Raw genomic sequence first — 22,318 nt, 5'->3', positions numbered from 1 at the left:
ATATATATTGGGTGCATCCATTATAGAGCGATCGGCTAACTCTCGGAAAATAACAGATTACTACCCGAAAACCAAAGACCTTGTATAGAATAGACGGATAATATTTTAGAGTGACGATCAAACTATCACAGCTCTCTTTCTTCCCAATGGCAACAATCTCTGTGGAAAAAAGAAACAAACATAGACAAACACCGCTGTCTAAAACGTCAGTGTTTACCGTTTTGAGATGTTGTGGTAGTCAGCTGGATACCAAACCTGCCGTTAGTTTTTTGGTGTTTTGGGACATTATTTTAACTTTTTATATAAACAATCTGTGAAATAGTTATTCATTATGAACCATGGCTTGCGTAGCTATTGGTTGTGAGAGTAGAATGGGTGTTATAATGGAGAACGATCAAACAATGTCTCACCATGGGTAAGTTATCGACCACATAATACATGTTTGTGTACAAGAAATACATTACCTGGTCTGGTTTTTGTAAAGTTTATTGAGCCCTAAACACGATGCAGACGCATATTTTCAGCAAAGCCGTCACATTTGTACAAATAATTGATTTCACATTTTACGTTAATCAGCTTTGACAGATCATGTACCCAAAGTATTATAAGTAGTGTTGTCCTTTGATATCGATAACATAATATTATGTTTGAATGTAACATCTACATGTTGCGTTATTCTATTCACGTTTAATTTATTTTTCGACCTGTTTCCGATTTGGATGAAGATTACATAAAGATATTGTATTTTCCAGATTTCCTAAATATCCTAATTTACGAAACAAGAAATTAAGAAACAATTAGATTCAGACCATGAAACGAGATAATTCTCTCTTCTGAAGGACGCCTTCTCCTTATTTAAGCCTGTGCTAATTACATTTCGATGTATCTTGCTTTCTATCGAGCAGGATACCAAACAAAAATATTACATAGAGATGCAGTACCAACAATATTCACTCACATATCTCACATAAGGTGAGTTTAAGTTTAGTTATAAGTTTATAGATAAATTTGCAGCTATTTCGTTTTTGTATCCTACATTAGCATGGAAAAAATATTTCAATACAATACAAATATTCTCTATTGCACAAAATAATTAGTATGAATAACTATTTTGGTAATTACCTGTGATTATTCCTTCTATAAATAATTAGTATGAATAACTATTTTTGTAATTACCTGTGATTATTCCTTCTATGTGCAATGTGTAAACATGCAATGCTTGTGTATTTGTGTGCTCCACGTTAATATGTGCCATTCTTGCAGGTAAAGTTATAACGACCAGAGCCGACACTGTACACTTCTAAAGAAAGTGAACAAGAGGAAATATTTTTTTTATCACCAAAAGTCGGAATTGTTCAGTGCTTCGTAGTCATTGTATTCTAACTATATTGAATAAAAATCTTATAAAGAAGTATTTGCTTTTATTCTTTAATCGCATTGAGATAATCTCCGAAATATACTAGAAGGTCGTCTACTTCTTGTATCGAGAGCCGATTCGATTTCCGGTCAAGTCAATGAAAAACGTGTATTTAATTTTTATAAAAGGGTAGGTATGTGATTTATAGCAACCAAAGGGTGGCCGCAATGTCGTATTAAAATGATACTATAGTATATGTGGACTAGATGGACCGTCCTCGACCTCCTCGGCCATAACACCTTGCGAAATGACATAGATTCAAAAATGATAAATTGACCTTTAACAAGTTTGTCCATGATAATTACGTTGAATAAGTGGTTCTGAATCTGTCACCGCAACGTACGGTTCTTCTTAGGTATCTTTCTATCAGGGTACAAATAGGTATCGTTTTAACTAATTTACTTGTGGTTCTACCCACCCAGGTATGGATACTAGGTCGTTATTTCAGTATTTAATTAATCATTCAATTTGTAATGTATATTTTTTTAGATCTTGGACTAACATGAAATATTTAGCCAATAATAATGTCGATAAAGACATGGAACGGCACTAGTGGTTCTGATACAAAAACATATACTATAGGTACGTTTCTATAACAAACCCGCTACACGAGTACAAAAGACGTTACGACGATAGTATATTTATCTCTTTTTAACTTATGACGGCTCACATGAGTGCGAAAGACAAAACCTATGTTTTTCTTTCGTCTTAAATATGCTCCGTCTATTCTATACAAGGTCTTTGCCGAAAACGTAGTGATATGGTGATTTATATTCTTTTTGGTAACTTGCAGAATTTTTAAGCTTATTTTAGACAACGTGTATTGACATAAGACTAGACTGAATGGCATGTAGACTTTGCTCTTATAACAGAATAAAGCCAAATGAAAATAGGAAACAAAGACCTTGTATAGAATAGACGGAGCATATTTAAGACGAAAGAAAAACATAGGTTTTGTCTTTCGCACTCATGTGAGCCGTCATAAGTTAAAAAGAGATAAATATACTATCGTCGTAACGTCTTTTGTACTCGTGTAGCGGGTTTGTTATAGAAACGTACCTATAGTATATGGGCTATTATTTTATTTTGGGTCCCATACCCTGTCTCTCACGTTCAAACACGATTTTTATAAAGCAAACATTTATTTTTTCAATAATTACACTATTGGTATATTTCTGATCTTATACTCGTACTTTTATGTTCCACGTTTTTATCAAAATTATTTGAATTTAACCAAAAACACGGTAACTAAGTTGTACTTTTGAGTAACGCAGTTGTTTCCCTACAAAATTCCACTGTCCCTCTCATATATTTACTCCATATAAACACACATTACTTAAAAATTCTTCAAGACGCTATTAAAATGTAATATTTGCGGTAATAACACGTAATTTTATCTTTACTTTAACAATACTAAATATTATTTTCCTTTATCAGTTTTTAATTATTCCAAAATATTTATTGTGTCCCCGCGGCAAACCAAAAAATTACGAACACTATGTTACCATACAAAACTGAGTCTTAAAATTAGAATTTTGTATGCATTTGCGCCAAAAGTCGTATAACATATAATCAAATATTATTGGGGCGCGGGGGGAGTGCGTGGCTTGGAAATTCGCCGAGTCAGTCGCGAGGACGCCGGCGGGATAGGTGCGTGTATTAATTGGGAGACCGCTGCGTGACCGCTGTGATAGGTGAGTTTTTTGAATATTGAATAATCTTTTCCGTTATATCTTTAAAAAAAGGAGCAAATATTTATTGTACACGATCTGTTTTATAAAATGAATTACCATATGAGTGCTATTTTAGAATACACGTGGTTTCTACAACTGAGTTACCGATGCACTGTGTTACTGCGAAATGTAACGCAGTTGTAGCCATCGTAACGCAGTGGAAATACTCAAAGTTTTTGCTCAATATTTACAAATTTAATAGTTTTAATAATTTAATTTATAATTATTTCGTTACAGAGTGTCGAGTTTATCGTCCACAAGTCCCTAGTCAACAACGTGTTGACCATCGGTAGAGTTTCGAGCAGGGTAGCGTGCCTGATACTCAGAATGTCATCTCGATATTCACCGACTGTCATCCAGGTATACGCTCCGACCTCGGGACACCACGATGACGAAGTGGAGACTATGTATGAGGAGATTTCTAAAGCCATGCATAGCCATAAAAGCCACTACACGATTGTGATGGGGGACTTTAATGCACAGTCGGGGAAGCGTTGTGGTAACGAGCTGAGAGTAGGGCAATTTGGATTTGGGGTCCGGAACACCAGAGGCCGGATTCTGGCGGACTTTATGGAAAAGGAGAACCTCTATATGATGAACTCCTTCTTCAGAAAGCCCGCACCCGCAAATGGACCTGGATAAGTCCCAGTGGAAATTATAAAAACGAGATCGATTTTATCATGTCGACGAAAAAGCACATATTCAATGATGTCTCTGTGATCAATGCCGTTAAGACGGGAAGCGAACGAACGGGTTTCCGAAAAGGCTTTAGCACCATAGACCACATCCATACACTGCGGCAGGTTATACAGAAGACCGAAGAGTATAATCTGCCACTTTGCTTGGCGTTTGATTGGACTATGAGAAAGCCTTTGATTCGATCGAGACCTGGGCGGTGTTGCAGTCTCTTCAGAGGTGCCAAGTGGACCATAGGTACATCGAATTGCTAAGGGACCTCTACCAAAATGCCACTATGTCAGTTCGAGAACAGAACCAGAGCTCTAATCCGATCCAACTGCAGCGAGGAGTGAGACAGGGAGATGGCATCTCTCCGAAACTGTTCACTGCTGCATTGGAGGATATTTTTAAGCTTCTGGACTGGAAAGGATTTGGCATCAACATCAACGGCGAGTACCTGACGCACCTTTGATTTGCTGATGATATAGTCCTAATGGCTGCGACCCTGGAAGACCTGAACACCATGCTCGAGCATCTCAGTAACGCATCCCAACGAGTGGGTCTTAGCACGAACATGACAAAGACAAAAATTATGTCCAACGACCATGTCGCACCCACTCCAGTTCAGGTTGGGAACGTTACACTCGAAGTTCTAGACCAGTACATTTACCTAGGACAAATAATCCAGTTAGGTAAGTCCAACTTCGAGAAAGAGATCTCTCGTCGGATCCAACTCGGATGGGCAGCGTTCGGGAAGCTGCGGAATATCTTCTCGTCCAAAATATCTCAGTGTCTCAAGAGGAAAGTCTTTGTCTTTGACCAGTGCGTGTTGCCAGTGATGACCTACGGCAGTGAGACGTGGCCGCTTATTATGGGTCTCGTGAGGAGGCTCGGTGTCGCTCAGCGGGCAATGGAGAGAGCTATGCTCGGTATTTCCCTGCTCGATCAAATCAGAAATGAGGAGATCCACAGGAGAACTAAAGTCACCGACATAGCTCGGCGAATTGCAAAGCTGAAGTGGCAGTGGGCAGGACACATAGCGAGGAGAACCGATGGCCGCTGGGACGGAAAGGTTCTAGAATGGCGACCACGTGTCGGACGACGCTCAGTATAGGCCCGCTACAAAGTAGACCGACGATCTGGTGAAGGTCGCGGGAAGCCACTGGATGCGGGCAGCGCAGGACCGATCGTCGTGGAGATCCTTGGGGGAGGCCTATGCCCAGCAGTGGACGTCGTAAGGCTGATGACGATGATGACATACATACATACATAAACTCATGCCTATTTCCCACCGGGGTAAGCAGAGACTATAGAATTCCATTTGCTGAAAACGAATTGAATGAATTTGATGTCCCATTAAATATATTTGACTCAGACAGAAACTAATGTATGTTTAATATTGTTTTTTTGAGAAGTTTTGATTTTATTTTATTCTAAGAGAGTTTTGTTTAATTTGTTATGGTTTCAATTTAATTGTATTCTGTTTTTAATTGTTTTTAGTAAGTTAAACACCATAGATGCGGAAAGTTTACCATTATGTTACTTACTAAACTACTGCGTTACTTTTTTGTCCCCCATTTTTATGGAGACATTTTCAGACTTAGAACTAAAACTATCTAAGTATGTTTTAAAATTTTTGACTATTTTTGATAATTTTTAATATATAAATGGCCTCCATAAATAAAATGCTTGGACTGCTATTGTTTTCCATTTTATTGCAAAAGTTTATCTCATAAAATCAAAATTAGGTAACGAAGTGGTAAACCTAACCATAAAAAGATGTATTAGACTGAAATGTTTCGTGATTTAATAATATAAGGTCAAAAATCTTTTATCTTAATTTAAAAAAGAAAAGGTTTGAATTTAATGTGAACGTTCCCAATAATAAAACTACATAATGTAACAAAGTAACACAGTTGTTGTTTTTCTGCACCCTCCCTAGTATAAATATAAAAATAAGTGAAAAATAATTGGTAAACATCGCTGCAAATTCCTGTAAAATGTAATTTAAATATTATTATTCTTATAATAGTAAGAAATATTAACAAACAATAGCATAAATAAAAAAAATTTTTTTTGGCGAATAAGTTAACCATGGCACCCAGAATAAAATAATAGCCCATATGTTTTTGTATCAGAACCACTAGTGCCGTTCCATGTCTTTATCGACATTATTACTAAAAAAATATACATTACAAATTGAATGATTAATTAAATACAGAAATAACGACCTAGTATCCATACCTGGGTGGGTAGAACCGCAAGTAAATTAGTTAAAACGATACCTATTTGTACCCTGATAGAAAGATACCTAAGAAGAACCGTACGTTGCGGTGACAGATTCAGAACCACTTATTCAACGTAATTATCATGGACAAACTTGTTAAAGGTCAATTTATCATTTTTGAATCTATGTCATTTCGCAAGGTGTTATGGCCGAGGAGGTCGAGGACGGTCCATCTAGTCCACATATACTATAGTATCATTTTAATACGACATTGCGGCCACCCTTTGGTTGCTATAAATCACATACCTACCTTTTTATAAAAATTAAATACACGTTTTTCATTGACTTGACCGGAAATCGAATCGGCTCTCGATACAAGAAGTAGACGACCTTCTAGTATATTTCGGGGATTATCTCAATGCCATTAAAGAATAAAAGCAAATACTTCTTTATAAGATTTTTATTCAATATAGTTAGAATACAATGACTACGAAGCACTGAACAATTCCGACTTTTGGTGATAAAAAAAAATATTTCCTCTTGTTCACTTTCTTTAGAAGTGTATAGTGTCGGCTCTGGTCGTTATAACTTTACCTGCAAGAATGGCACATATTAACGTGGAGCACACAAATACACAAGCATTGCATGTTTACACATTGCACATAGAAGGAATAATCACAGGTAATTACAAAAATAGTTATTCATACTAATTATTTATAGAAGGAATAATCACAGGTAATTACCAAAATAGTTATTCATACTAATTATTTTGTGCAATAGAGAATATTTGTATTGTATTGAAATATTTTTTCCATGCTAATGTAGAATACAAAAACGAAATAGCTGCAAATTTATCTATAAACTTATAACTAAACTTAAACTCACCTTATGTGAGATATGTGAGTGAATATTGTTGGTACTGCATCTCTATGTAATATTTTTGTTTGGTATCCTGCTCGATAGAAAGCAAGATACATCGAAATGTAATTAGCACAGGCTTAATTAAGGAGAAGGCGTCCTTCAGAAGAGAGAATTATCTCGTTTCATGGTCTGAATCTAATTGTTTCTTAATTTCTTGTTTCGTAAATTAGGATATTTAGGAAATCTGGAAAATACAATATCTTTATGTAATCTTCATCCAAATCGGAAACAGGTCCAAAAATAAATTAAACGTGAATAGAATAACGCAACATGTAGATGTTACATTCAAACATAATATTATGTTATCGATATCAAAGGACAACACTACTTATAATACTTTGGGTACATGATCTGTCAAAGCTGATTAACGTAAAATGTGAAATCAATTATTTGTACAAATGTGACGGCTTTGCTGATAATATGCGTCTGCATCGTGTTTAGGGCGCAATAAACTTTACAAAAACCAGACCAGGTAATGTATTTCTTGCACACAAACATGTATTATGTGGTCGATAACTTACCCATGCTGAGACATTGTTTGATCGTTCTCCATTATAACACCCATTCTACTCTCACAACCAATAGTTACGCAAGCCATGGTTCATAATGAATAACTATTTCACAGATTGTTTATATAAAAAGTTAAAATAATGTCCCAAAGCACCAAAAAACTAACGGCAGGTTTGGTATCCAGCTGACTACCACAACATCTCAAAACGGTAAACACTGACGTTCTAGACAGCGGTGTTTGTCTATGTTTGTTTCTTTTTTCCACAGAGATTGTTGCCATAGGGAAGAAAGAGAGCTGTGATAGTTTGATCGTCACTCTAAAATATTATCCGTCTATTCTATACAAGGTCTTTGATAGGAAATGACGTCATAGATTTAAAAAGTTAGTTTGTTAGTTTAGGTGGGAAACTTCGCGTAATCTGTCTGACAAATGGCGAAGTGCATTTATGTAAAATTTACGAAAAATCTGTAGAGTTCGATTTGCTAAAATGTTTTATCCAGTAGATTCTTTGAAACGAGGTGGAAGATTTTACCTGTGCTGGGTGGCGGACTCGTGGCCGTTACGTTTTGCCGCGATAACTCACAGGCAGCTGTGGTCGCAAGACATCAGACAACTATGGTGAATTTTCTTTGAATTGTACAAAAAATTTCAGTTATAAGCATTGTCTTAACGTAGAAGCGCAATATTAATGATATAGTCACATTGTGAGTAATGTCTTGGTAAACTTTCAGTGACGATTTGCTCGAAGTAATGACGAACGAGTCTGGGCGTCCCGCCAATAGATTTTCCCTCCGTTTGAGTTCACAGTTGATGAGAGGACTCGTAAGACTGTATGAAAAGAAGGCTACTGTACTTCTGGGTAACTTTGCTGTTCACTATTATATTTGCACTCCATATTAATAATTCATTTACTAATGACTACGATAATTTCAGGTGATTTATGTATGATCAATGCTAATGTCTTCAAAAGTACAAACAAGAAGTAAGTGAAACATTACTCGAGTATGACCGATTTTATATTTATAATCAAACCTGTTTTTTATACTTGAATGCACTAAAGATTTGTGTACCTATAAACTTATTGATCAAAGTAGGTAGGTGGGTAAATAAAATATTATATGGTATAGGTTTGTGGTACACGAAGTACATGAGCGGCCACTTCGACCTGTGCCACAGCTGCCACCAGCTGTGGTACTCCCAGAGGAACCAGAGAATGAACAGAGAGTTGAAGAATTGATACAGGTAAAACTAAATTTGTAGATTAGAATATAAAATGATTTGAAAAGTATCTTATGTACTTACTTACTTAACATAGGATCTAGTAGATCTACTTCTTTTATTATTATTTTCATAATTTAAGTTTGGAAGGTAGGTACTTCAATGAATCTTTATTATTGTTTTATTAACCATATTTTATATCTTTATGAGCTCCAACTTGAAAATTGTTTTATTTCATTACAGAACAGTGGAAATGTGGTCTTGAATATACAGGATATTACATTGAAGGAGGCTGCTATCCCCGATTTCCAACTACCACCAAATGTTAGTATTTTTTCATTTATGATAGACCAAAACATGGCATTTTATTGATGAACTATTTTTAAATAAGAATATATGTGTGATCCAAGTTGTTAGAGTATCCACTTTATTCCTGAGTGGACTTTTAGGATAGGATGCTTACTTTAGCACATACAACATATAGTACAGGAACTAGCAAAAATAAAGGCAGGCACATCAGGTTACCTAACCCTAGTATTCAAATACATTTTTTTTTTAGTCCCAATCAAATATTTTATTTTATTTTATGTATTTTTTACTAAACATGCAAAACAAATACATTAAAGTTGATAACAATCTCGGCAAATACATTTTGTAGCATCGTTAATGTGGGTCGCCAATGAGAATGCCAACCTCAATAGGAAGGTATTGATCTCAGCTCTCAGGCTGCGTTCCGGACACATCCCAACAAATAAGTTTTATCATTTAATGGGTATTAAACCTTCACCTCTGTGCCATGACTGTCATATGGTCGATGACCTTTACCATATTTTGTTGGAATGTGCCCGGAATATAGACGTGCGAAGAAAGGTTTTTCGCTCTCAGGGTGTGATTTCTCTTGGCAACGGAGAAGTCAATTGCTGGTTGGCAGAGCCACTATCAAGTAAGGCTTTTAGTTTATATTATTTGGTTGACCAATCCCTTGTCTAAGGGATATGTACACGAAAGCACCTATGAGGCTGGCATGATCACACAGGGTGTTCAAAGCCTCATTAAAAATAAGAAAAAAAAAAAAGAAATGTGGGTCGCCACACTAAGCACAGCTTGTGTCGCGGATATTGAGAGCAAGTGGTAACTTATGTCAGAACATTGACTGAATCTTTCCACAGGACGGTTTCGGAGAAGAGCATCCAGACCAAGCCTTGCAGAGCCTCCTGGGAGACCGCACGGTGGAGATGATGATGGCTCCGGAGATGTCAGCGCCGCACGTCAGCGGGCTGGACCTACCAGCCGACGTGACCGACAAGTCGCACGACCGGTCGCGGCTGCCGCACGACGCGCCGCAGATGGAGGCTGTCGCTGAACTTGACGTCACAGTGTTTAGAAAGTGTAAGTTACGTCGAAACTTAATAATTACGTTTAGAAGGCAACTCTCCGCTCCCCACCAGCGGCAGAGCTAGGTTTACCTCACCCCCCCTCGGTCTTACTTTAGTCTTCAATCGTATGGGCGTCAACGTCACTCACACATATGCGCGTGTACGATAACGTCAATGTGTAGTGTCTGTGTAAAACGAGATGTTTTCAATGAAGTGTCCAGAGTATGGTCGAGAGTTGAGCAAGACGCCCAAAAGAGTTGCATACATACATTACATACACTACACATACATAACGGGTAGTCAGAAGTCCATCCATCACAATGTGATCTAATTACCCATATCTCACCGAGCTTTCTGTTAGACCACCTTGATAGGTGGTGAGCCGTACGTTTCGAGTGGTTTAGTCAACATTACATATTGTACACATACATAAATTATATATTATTGTTGATGCAACTAGGCTGACGCTTGTGATCCTACGGGGGTGGGCAGAGAGACAACACGGAAAAGAACTTGCACATAATCGTCTTGTTTTTGTGACTTTGGTATCTAGATTTTATTATTTTTTTTTTAACAACAACATGATAGCATCACGCCTGTGTCCCCGAAGGGGTGAGGCGTAAGTAGATACACCAGAGAGATTACTTAGTATACTTTAAAAAGTTTTTTTTTAAATAGGTGGATGTAGATTTGGCTGTTATATAATAAAAAAAAAATGTATTGTACCTATGCTGGTAAACGGAAAGTCCTAGAAAAAAATACAAGGCGTTTGTTTGTAACTACATTTAGAGGAGAAATATACATATTTTATTATATTTCAGAAGTGGGATTCTAAACCACGGCCACAGAAGTGCACATTTAATATAATCTTCACGCCTTATCACTTTTAGGGTTAGCACAACGGACGTGTGCGTCAAGCTAGCGGCCTCAAAAAAAAAATGGGCACGAAAAAATAATTTGACCATACCAAAAAATAGTACTCTTATTGAAAAAAATAGTACCTGTTGTAAAAAAATTAGTACCATCACGGTTCTGGATTTATAGCCATGTTTTATTGCACTTGCTAGCTTGACGGTGAGCGAAATTTGGCGAGAGTTAACGACAAGGTCTTTCGCTTTGATTTAAACGCCAAAAAATAGTATCGAAATAGTACTCACCCCCTGCAAAATACCGAAAGTAGTACTTCAACGGTTCCAAAGTTATAAAGGTAGTTCTTTGATCCCGCTAGCTTGACGTTTTGAAAATACCTATTATCTGGGGAATGCTTGCATACTTCAGTTTGTAACTAATGTCAATAAACTCGTATGAAATAGTACTCCCTACCATCATAATTTGGACCTGATTCTCTTTGTAGAAATATGTCAAAAAGTCATTATAACCTATGTCATACATTTATCAAGACGAGTACAGTCGCGAACAAAATTATTACACATGGTCAAGAATGTTGTCAGATTTCAGTATTTTTCCCCATTTTTGGGTAAAAATTGGTGAAGTGCCAGGGTTGTTAGATGAAAGTAATATCATTGTTGAAACTCTTTGAGTTATTCTACAAATACTGCAAATTGTTTATTAACAAACACTTCGATCCGTAACAAATTCAACATGAAGGTATAAATTATAAAATAAAACAGCAGATTAAAAATGTATTATGATGTATTAAAATCACAGATTGTTTTCGATAAGAACTAGACCCATGCAGCCATTTTCTATTAAAATTAGTGCATATGGGTGTATGCAATAGGAATTTTTTGTAATAGCAGCACTGAAGTGCAAAGAAATGGTAGGGTAGACCTCCAAAATGGCAATACTTACGAATAAATTGTGAGGTTATGTAATTGTCTACGTGACTGTATCAACAACAAATGTATGGCATAGGTTATGATGATTGTTTAACATTTCTACAAAGAGAATCGGATCAAAATTATGATGGTAGGGAGTACTATTTCATACGAGTTTATTGACATTAGTTACATACTGAAGTATGCAAGCGTTCCCCAGATAATAGGTATTTTCAAAACGTCAAGCTAGCGGGATCAAAGAACTGCCTTTATAACTTTGGAACCGTTGAAGTACTACTTTCGGTATTTTGCAGGGGGTGAGTACTATTTCGATACTATTTTTTGGCGTTTAAATCAAAGCGAAAGAACTTGTCGTTAACTCTCGCCAAATTTCGCTCACCGTCAAGCTAGCAAGTGCAATAAAACATGGCTATAAATCCAGAACCGTGATGGTACTAATTTTTTTACAACAGGTACTATTTTTTTCAATAAGAGTACTATTTTTTGGTATGGTCAAATTATTTTTTCGTGCCCATTTTTTTTTTGAGGCCGCTAGCTTGACGCACACCAACGGACTGACGACTTCATAGTATACTATTGTAATATAACACTTTTTGTTAACTTACTAACATTAACATGTCTTAATTCACAGCAACAGCAGAAGATCTACTACCAGCTTTTGAAAAAGGTACTTAATAGAAATCTTTTATATACATTAGTACATAAACTCACGCTCGTGACCTTAGTGGGTTGGGCAGAGACGTTAATAATCGGAAGACTACTTGCAGCAACTTTCGGTTCTAAGATGGATAATGATTAAATAGTACGTCGAAATTCGGCAACGCACTAAAGTCGAAGATGTACGGTCACGAGCATTAATATGTATACGCTTTGGTACCATGTCACATTAACTTTTTTGACAAATTGAACTGTATGTCTCACTAAATGTCAAATATGTTAGTGCGACAGAGTCCTAAAGTGGGTACATTATATTGTTCATGACTGTAGATATACGAAAGGCTAGGCTTAAGTGGGGATGGGCGGGATACTTGGCAAGACGGGAAGACAACAGATGGACTGAGACTGTTACTGAATAGTGGCCAAGGGATGGTGTGCGATATCGAGGCAGACCACCAGCGATGGTCCTATGGCATTGTTTGGTACGCCGGAATACAATGGATGAGACTAAGGCGTGAAGAAGAGAAGCCTATACCCAGCAGTGGCTGTATACAGGCATGAGTAGATAGATGGTGAGATGATCAGCCCATATAACTCCATCATGATGGACTTTTGGACATGTCTGTAAGACAAGCAGCTGAACGCATTCTATATTCAATCCTAGTCCAACGAAGAAGTGATAGTTGGGATTGTTGGTACTTCCAATTCAACATAGAGACATTCCAATTTATTTTTTATGTTTTTGTCCTTTTTTTATTTCCTACAACCTCCCATGTTCGGCAGACGTCCCTGAAATTCCTGATATTCCACATCCTGACCCGCCCGCTCCTACCGAACCCGCTCCTCCGCTTGAAGTGTAATGTTCTTTGTCTTTATTTTTTTTAATTTTGTTCTTTTTTTTTAATTTAGGTACTTACTAATAACTGATAATATTCCTGTGTGTATTTGAGGTCACATGTTTGAATCCCAGCTTAAGCCTTAACCAATGATATTCGAATTTGTTTTCGAATTCATGTTTGATAAATGATTATCGTGGCGAAGGAAAACATCGTGAGGAAATCCACGGTCCCGAGAAATGTATTTCGAAGGTATGTGATCCTATAATGTGAACTATATTGGGCTGGTTTTCCCTTCGCGGGTTGGAAGGTCAGACAGTACCTTCTGTAAAAAACCGAACCTGTCAAATCTTCAGGTTAGGTAAGCGGACCCTGTGAAAAACGGGATAACGCTAGGGGGATGATGATGATTTCCTGTGACTACAATAAATATCTACTTGTAAACGTTTACACACTTACATAAGATCACGCGTATTTCCCGTTGGGGTAGACAGAGACCACGGAATTCCGCTTAATACGACCCAGACAAACCACCTTCGCTTCCTCCACTCTCAGGCGATTCTCACGCTGCCCCGCATCATGCTGCATGTTGTCGACGCATCTACGCGCGTGATTGCGTAAAAAATCCGCACGATGATGCAGATCTGCACACCCGCAGGCACGCGCGTAGGTGCGTCGACACACAACATGCAGCATATAATATAAATATATTGCGTGCCTGCGGGACTGCAGATCTGCATCATCGTGCGGGTTTTTTACGCACTCACGCGCGTAGGTGCGTCGACACGCTATATGCAGCATGATGCGGGGCAGTGTGAGAATCGCCTCATTTCATTCAAAGCCGTTCCGAAATCACGCGCGGCACTGCGGGATTCGGTGTGCCATATTTTGCGTCTCGCCCCGCACCTAATTCATAATTCATTTATTCGCCTTAAAAATGGTAGGTAAAGTTTGCAGATGGTCAGCATTTAACATTAGGTCAACATTTTTAGTTATGAAAATTATAACATGCAAATAATAATGACAAGAAGATATTAAATTATTAAACTAAAATAAATTAACGAATATAACAATTATTCTTTCAAAATCAAAAAGTCATTCATTACAAAACAATACAGAAAAACAATGTCATAGAATAAAACGCGCGGGGGTGCTTGTTTCTCCGCTTGTATGCGCGTGATCCGCATGAACCCGCGTGGATGCATTTTCTGTGTGTTACACTGTGCGTGTTTTCTATACAAACGGAAATACTTACAAGCAACTGAAGAACACGCATCCACGCGCTACGCTGCATCACGCGGGGCAGTGTGAGAATCGCCTCAACAAAGTATACATAATTAAATATTTATTTACACTGAAACGGTCTTGTGGAATTAGTAATTGCGAGTAATAAGGTACCTCGTGTCGCCACTTTTATATTGTCGTGCCCTTGCTTGCTACATGTACCTTCTATATTCCACCTTAATTTATGTTGAAATGAATAAAACATAAATCTCTTTATTGTATTATATAATAGAATAGAAATATAATTATAAATTAACAATTCAAGACCTTACGTGTCTAATCGTAAAACAATCCCCCCGAGTTGTTCCAGGCGTAAAGGTCCTTATTACCCTCGCCGCATTACGACGTTGTGAAAATGAATACGAGTACATTATTGTGGTCACAAGCAGCCAATGCTTACATCAATTTTGTATACTTTTAAGATGGAATAGAATAGTTTATTTGTCAGAAAACAGTACAATAAGATGTTGTTATAATTTTATGACCAGTGTTTTCAGATTACACATAAGCATGTAAAAATCAAATCGTCACACACACATATCTAAGTTATATTTACTTATTTGTAGGAATGTAACACAACAACCGCAGGAAGAGGCCCCAGCCCCTGCGCCAGAACGACCCCAAGAACCTGCACCAACTGTGCCTGAAGACCTAGAGTTGGAGGTTTGACTATTCCTTGATTTTCGTACGGTTTGTGAAGTCAATGACCGATCTCACCAACCCGAGTTAAAAACAGAAGTAGACACATGCCTGTCGTTGTAAACGATCGCTCTCTGGGCGGTTAAAAACGCCACATCGAAGCAGTTCATTCATAAGATAACGTCCTTAAACTATGTGTTTTATGCAACATTTGGAGAAAAAACTATCCGAAACAGAGCAGAACAGTTATGTTATCGTATCAAATATATGTTACTATAGCTATAGATAATATATCATTATGACTTTTACTAACGTACACCATCCCACTACAGAGCAAAGGCCTATCTCTCATACCATTTTTTTTACCGAAGCCGCGCTCGCCGTGAAGCTGGTGATGATCGCTTTTACCGACACGGCCGCCTTCCCTCCTTTAATTCATTTTCTGATATGACATTAACTCACGACTATACCCCACTTGGGGTTGTTATAGATACATTCATCGCAAAATGAACTGAGTATCCAAACCTCATCGAACTTTCTGTTAGATCAACGTGATAGGTGAGTTGTAACGCCGTCTATAATGGTCGAGATAGCTGTGTTAGTGTTTATTTTCTTTGTTAATTTCACATGGAATCTAAAATGGGATTCTAATCTCAAATGGGCCGGACATGTTTGTCGCATGCACCCTGAGCGGTGGGCACGGATCGTCACGCATTGGGTGCCTCATGACGGGTACAGGCGTCGTGGTAGACCTCGAAAGAAATGGCGTGACGACTTGGACGCTTGCCGGAGGGACTGGCCGGAGTACGCACAGGACCGCGAAAAATGGAAAGAGGAAGGGGAGGCCTTTGCCCAGCAGTAGGATCTTGTAGGCTAGATTAGAATTTCACATAACACAACAAAAGCTCCCAACGGTCAGAGGGTTCGTGGGATTTGTTATATTGTGTGTAATAATGTGTTTATTCCTTCATAACACAGGAGTTGGAAGAACAACCAACAGCTAAGAAACGTCGCGTGAAGACCAAGTTGATAATCGACAAGAGGATCAAGCTTGGATCTGACTTCCTTCGCGCGAGAATTGAAAACCCCAACGTGGAGCTAAGATGCGAGGTACATATTTTTAAGTGACTTCAAAAAAAGGAGGTCCCAGTATAAATAAATTAATAACCAGCTTAAATACGACCCTTAACTTAACTTACGGTACGATTACCCTTTTAACTATGGACTTCCCGGCCTCCGCAACGCTGATTTTTGTGTGCAATGAAAGAGTTTTTGTGTGTAAATATGAGTAACTGCTGATTACCTTACTGGTAACGTTTCCACAACCCACAGGACTTCACGGACGCAATAATCGTAGTCCGCGTGCCCGCGGAGCAGCTCCTGAGGCGCGCGGCGGCGGCCGGCTCGCGGCTGCGGCCCGCCGTCTCCGCCACGCTGGCCAGGATGTTCCAGAGGAACCTCGGCGTCGTGCCCGCTACGCCGCTGGCCGAGCGACAGGCTGACGTATGCATGCTTTGTTTCACTCTGTACTTATACGTAAACATTGATTTTATTCAAAAATCGAACCGTAAAAATACAACAACTAATCAAAAAGGGACTTTCCAAGCCACGTTCCAAAGTGGCGCTGTACCTTCTAATTTCATGGACAATAAATATAATTATGCATATTTTAACTTTGTTTTGGATATAAATTATGACCCTCATTATTACACCGATGCACAACACATCTTTCACCCTTTATTATTCTGATCAAAATAAAGAGAAGCAATATAGGTAACTAGTAACATAATTGTAAATATAAACTGATTCAAATATCAAGCAACAATTATTTTTATATAATATACTTCTGCCATAATATTATATTTTTGAATAATTGTGTACCCGACCAATGACAATGTAGGTAATTATCACGCTAAATCTGTACAGCGCCATCTATTTTTTTTTGTGGAACATAGCTTGGAAAGTCTCATTAGAATCGCTTTTAAATATTTTACCGTTACGCGTGCAATCTAAAAGCAAATTTCTGAACGAATCTGATTGAAATTTCAAACTACCCTCAAATTATTGACATATCAATAATGGTATTTACACGACATTAAGTTTGTTTTTATTAAGTGTGACTTGAAATTAGGTGTTAAAAATGAGTACTTCTTGCGATAAAGCGACCAATACGCGAGCTTTTCACCTATACTGTGGTAGTGACGTTTGGGGATCGATGGGAGAACTTTTCCATACTTACAATGAATTCAGAATACAAGTTGACATTCTAGATAGACATATGAATGTGGTGCAGCAGAAATTGGACTATCTTTACATGGTAATATAAATTTTGTGGCTTTGAAATAAAATACATAATCCCAATCCTTATAAGCAAGGTGCTGTCGTGTTAAATCTGTTCTTTAAAGGCTGAGCTGTTAATCTTTTGTTTACCTTTCTAAGCTACGGATTAGAGGTGCTCTTTACGTTATAATTACTTGGGACCGGATTATGCTAAGCTTAGAATGTAGGTATACTTGTCAAACATCTACGTTGTCCCTTGGGTACCTATTATTACCCTAACGAGTTGGAAATGCAACTTCAAAACGTCCGTATAATACCCTATAACTGGTATTTTCTGTTTTTTTTTTTTTAGAAAAGACAATAAAGTTGTTAAAATTGAAACTTCCACAACATAATCTTATTCTTCTTTTCTCGTGTTAATTGTGAGGTCAATGAGTAACATCGTCACCTCTGGTTGTAGGGTTATTGTTTAAGCCCGGCTACTATTTACTTAAGTATGTAGTCGGTACACGAGGCATGTCAGATGTCAGGGCTCTTTGGGGGGTCTCAATAGTAACCCTGACATTAGGGTTGATGAGATTCGTCACTGATCACATAACCCACACGAAAGAAGGGGGTTATTATTGAACCGTCAAAGAGCCTTAACTTGGGTAATTTTAGGATGTTATTTAGTTGTTTATTTTTAGGAGCAACAAGAAGCAGAACAAGTCAGACAACGCCGCACACGATCCGTTCTGGACAAAATACCTGAAGTCGAAGAGCCTCAGCACCCAGAAATTCCTTCAATCGCAGTACACCCAGACGTAGATATGACTAGACGCGAGACTGAAGGTCAAATAGACGTTCTCAATACAACAGAAATCCCAAATATAACAACGGATGCTTTGAACATTACCGAAGTACCGAATGTCTTAGAGCAGCAAGATTTGAACGTTCAAGTTCCGATGGATATAGCGGACCTTCCAACGCAAAAGTTGGAAACTCTTTCGCAGGTAGCTCGGAAGCGGACCAGCGAATATGAGAGTCCTGTAAGTTTTATTATTTATATAACATAAACATATCATAAACAGCCTATATACGTCCCACTGCTGGGCACAGGCCTCCCCTCAATCAACCGGATGGTATGGAGCATACTCCACCACGCTGTTCCACTGCGGGTTGGTGGAGGTGTTTTTACGGCTAATAGCCGGGACCAACGGCTTAACGTGCCCTCCGAAGCACAACATAACACACACAGATGTTTATATAACATCTTTTTTTTTTTTAAATAATATAGGCTCGCGTTGACCACAATCTCACCTGATGGTAATTGCTAAGTGATGATGTGAATCTTGTTCAGAATTAAAGATTGATGTCTTGACAGTCGCTCTTACACATATTATTCTTCTCTTTTAGCCGAAACGGATGCGATCAGTTGGTTATAAGGCGTTCAGAGAAAGTCTGCAACAGAGGGATCTTCCTCCAGATGAAGTCAATGGTAAATGGCATTTAATATATTATAATTATGTTCCCTGATTGCATCATATTTTTTCGATTTGGAACCATTAAACATACATACATACATAAACTCACGCCTATTTCCCACCGGGGTAAGCAGAGACTATAGAATTCCATTTGCTTCGATCCTGACACACTTCTCTTGCTTCCTCCACATTCATCAATCGCTTCATATACACGCACGCCGGTTCAGAGTAGATCGTATCGAACCTTTTCTAAGGACATCTCCAATTTGATCATCGTAAGTCCTTCTCGGTCTTCCTCTGCCAGCCCTACCATCAACTTTCGCTTTATATACCGCTTTTGCAATTCTATTATCCTTCATCCGCTCAACGTGTCCAAACCAACCTAACATTCCCTACTCAATCCTAGTCACTATATCGTCTACCCATTCGTAATGTCGTTTAATGGTCGTATAACCATTAAACATGGCAGTAAAATTACCTGGTACGCCTCCCTATCAAGTTGGTCTAACAGAATGCGCAATTGGGATTAGTCGTCAGCTTATGTTATACTTGAAACTTTCAGAACCTGACAAAGAAAACATCCCACCGGGCACAGAACAAGCGCAGCTAACACAACAAACCCCTCGTCCACAAACCGACGCGCACTTGTCCACTATGCTCCAAGAATCCGGTCTAGCGGACATACAACCGCCGCATATCGTCGAAGTGCCTCAGGAGAGTCAGCCGAGGCCCCGGAGAGACGGCAGCGAGAACTCTGAGACTCCTCTGGGGAGCTTAGACAGGACGAAAGTGTCGCTCGGAGATTCTATCAATACTACAGACTCGCAGAGATTTATACGGTAAGCTATTTATTAGGTACCCAAGTAAAAAAACAAAGCATCACGCCTGAATCCCCGAGGGGTAGGCAGAGCAGAGATGTGTAATAAATTACACTCACTCCTCTACAATAGTTGTATATTGACAAACCGAAAACGATTACACTGCTATTGCGTTTGGGTACAGCTTGGAACTCTTTCGGCACGAAGTCATCGTTTTTGCATTTCGCAAATGATACACCTAAAAGGCATTTTCAGAGTTTCCTTTGTTGACTACCTATTTCGATTTAAATAAACATAAAAAATAATTATTTAGTCCCGTCAAACTTTCGCGCTACGTGGTAAAAACCCCACGACATACCTACAATTTGTCAAGTTTTACGTAGGCACTATACTGCGTGGCATTTACAATACAACAGAAAAACGCTTTATTGCACATATAAACACAACATTAAAAACAATTACAAATGTGACAGGAGAAATACAACATTTCTTTTTTCATACGACCAATTCTAAGAAGCAGCTTAGTACCCCTACATCATAAAAGCGGACGTACAAATCTTGTTAATTCATCAGGAACCAGTGGGGCATCGAGGGCACGATGATAAAGATAATGAAGGCCGTGAAAGCTGGCGGGACGGTCACCATCCACCGCCTGCTGCTGGCGGGGCCCGTCATGCCGGGGTACCGGAGCATCATCGCTGCACGCTGCTTCACTTCAATTTTAAGTGAGTATCTTTAGAACCTGTGATGTCGAGGACACGATGTGAAGTGAGTATTGGTTTTAGTTTTGTGAAAACCTGTTACTTGACTGGAACCGTTAGTTTTGATACTTGAATTAGGTATACCCCTATTGTTATGTAGAGTAGAAATGCATTAGACGTACTTTGTTAAGCATACAGCATAAAACATAGCATAGCATCACACTTGTATCTCCGAAGGGGTAGGCAGAAGTGTATAATACACACAATCCTCGCTAGCTATGTTTAAGTCCCATCTATGTAATAGGGGACGACCTTATTACCATTAATCGGGCAGAAAAACTGGAAACCATGTGATATCAATTATCTATAATCCAAACATGAATTCAAACTCATAAAGCCGATTTCAGTGGTTTAGAGCCCGACCCTGGATTCAAACCCGACGTTAGGAAGTCACGAGTAAAAAAATGACAAATATAACACATCAAACTTTTACAACTACACCTCGGGAAGTACGCCGTAACTTGACCCAAACTTATTGCATTATAATTTGCATGTTTTAAACTATACGGCTTCCGTGGTCCAGTGGTTGAGCGTTGGGCTCACGATCCGGAGGCCCCGGGTTCGAATCCCTGTGGGGACATATCACAAAAATCACTTTGTGATCCCTAGTTTGGTTAGGACATTACAGGCTGATCACCTGATTGTCCGTAAGATGATCCGTGCTTCGGAAGGCGCGTTAAGCAGTTGGTCCCGGTTACTACTTACTGATGTAAGTATGTAGTCGTTACATGAGTCATGTCAGGGGCCTTTGGCGGCTCAATAATAACTCTGACACCAGGGTTGATGAGGCTGGTATTTTACCTCGCAATCCATACGATAAGAAAGAGAAGAAATATGAATAATCGTTGTCTAAAGTTGCACTTTCCCTTATCATTTCAGAACTAAAACAACATGGATTCATTAGAATCGTCAAAGATCCGGAGACATTAGAAATTTTAGACATGACACTGGGTCCTAAATTTGATAACATGTAGATTGTTTTACTACTTACTATATTGAATACTAGTTTATTATTCGTTGTTATTTTTATAGTTACATTAGTGTAGAAGTCTATGCAGCACAAAATAATTTAATAATAAAAAATACTGGTCTATGTAGGATAAGATTTCAAGTTTCATGTCTAGGGCTCACCCACGGAATAGAAGAGAGGATGGAAAGGCCCTAACGTGCAATTTATATGAGAACCGCTGTTTCCGGTTCAACCCCGCTCTCTTTTACTACTACTCCTGCAAATAGATAACTACTGCTTATCAAATTCTGCATACAAAAGTACTTTTTTGACAAATAACCTAAAGTTTTTAGCTTTTTTAAAAACCTTAGTGTGCATATGATAAGGAGGGAACTCCTTGAATGTTAGTCGATATCAGATTTTTTTGCCTTGCATATGCACAATAATGCATAAGGCGACCTTTTAATATACTATTGCGAAGCTCCATGCGTCGGAAACTTTGATGATGAGCGTCGTGCGTTGAAGTATTTGCTCATACTTCCAACTTCTATTCCGTGGGCTCACCCTACTTACACAATTATTTTTTCTTACATAATATTTTATTATAAATATTGTTTTGAATTCGTTTCATATGTACGTTTTGTTATAATTACTTTGCTTACTTGTTTTGTTAGAATACATATAATACTTGTGATGGTTATTAATTATTAAAAAAACTAGCTTGTCGTTAAGTTAGGTGTTTTATTAAAAA

The 22,318-nt window shown here is 38.3% G+C and overlaps 1 protein-coding gene and 1 long non-coding RNA gene across 2 annotated transcripts; both read left to right on the top strand.

Annotated features, from left to right (window-relative positions):
- Nucleotides 1–902: 902 nt before the first annotated feature.
- Nucleotides 903–1,411, top strand: LOC126368538 (uncharacterized). The gene is made up of 2 exons (XR_007566603.1): nt 903–972; nt 1,264–1,411. It is a non-coding gene; the product is annotated as an uncharacterized LOC126368538 (long non-coding RNA).
- Nucleotides 1,412–7,061: 5,650 nt separating this feature from the next.
- On the top strand, nt 7,062–22,298 carry LOC126368319 (uncharacterized). The gene is made up of 17 exons (XM_050012228.1): nt 7,062–8,105; nt 8,219–8,346; nt 8,421–8,469; nt 8,615–8,729; nt 8,949–9,029; nt 9,875–10,094; nt 12,512–12,547; nt 13,321–13,393; nt 15,224–15,320; nt 16,275–16,406; nt 16,629–16,799; nt 17,428–17,613; nt 18,263–18,604; nt 18,972–19,053; nt 19,602–19,878; nt 20,431–20,582; nt 21,498–22,298. Exons 1-17 carry the CDS (start codon nt 7,975–7,977, stop codon nt 21,590–21,592), a joined length of 2,367 nt encoding a protein of 788 aa, XP_049868185.1. The 5' UTR covers nt 7,062–7,974; the 3' UTR covers nt 21,593–22,298.
- Nucleotides 22,299–22,318: the final 20 nt, after the last annotated feature.

This window comes from Pectinophora gossypiella, chromosome 7, assembly GCF_024362695.1.
Source record: "Pectinophora gossypiella chromosome 7, ilPecGoss1.1, whole genome shotgun sequence".
In the NCBI taxonomy this organism is placed as follows: Eukaryota; Metazoa; Arthropoda; class Insecta; order Lepidoptera; family Gelechiidae; genus Pectinophora; species Pectinophora gossypiella.
The sequence above is the reverse complement of the archived record's forward strand: the minus strand, read 5'-3'. Positions and strand labels throughout refer to the sequence as shown.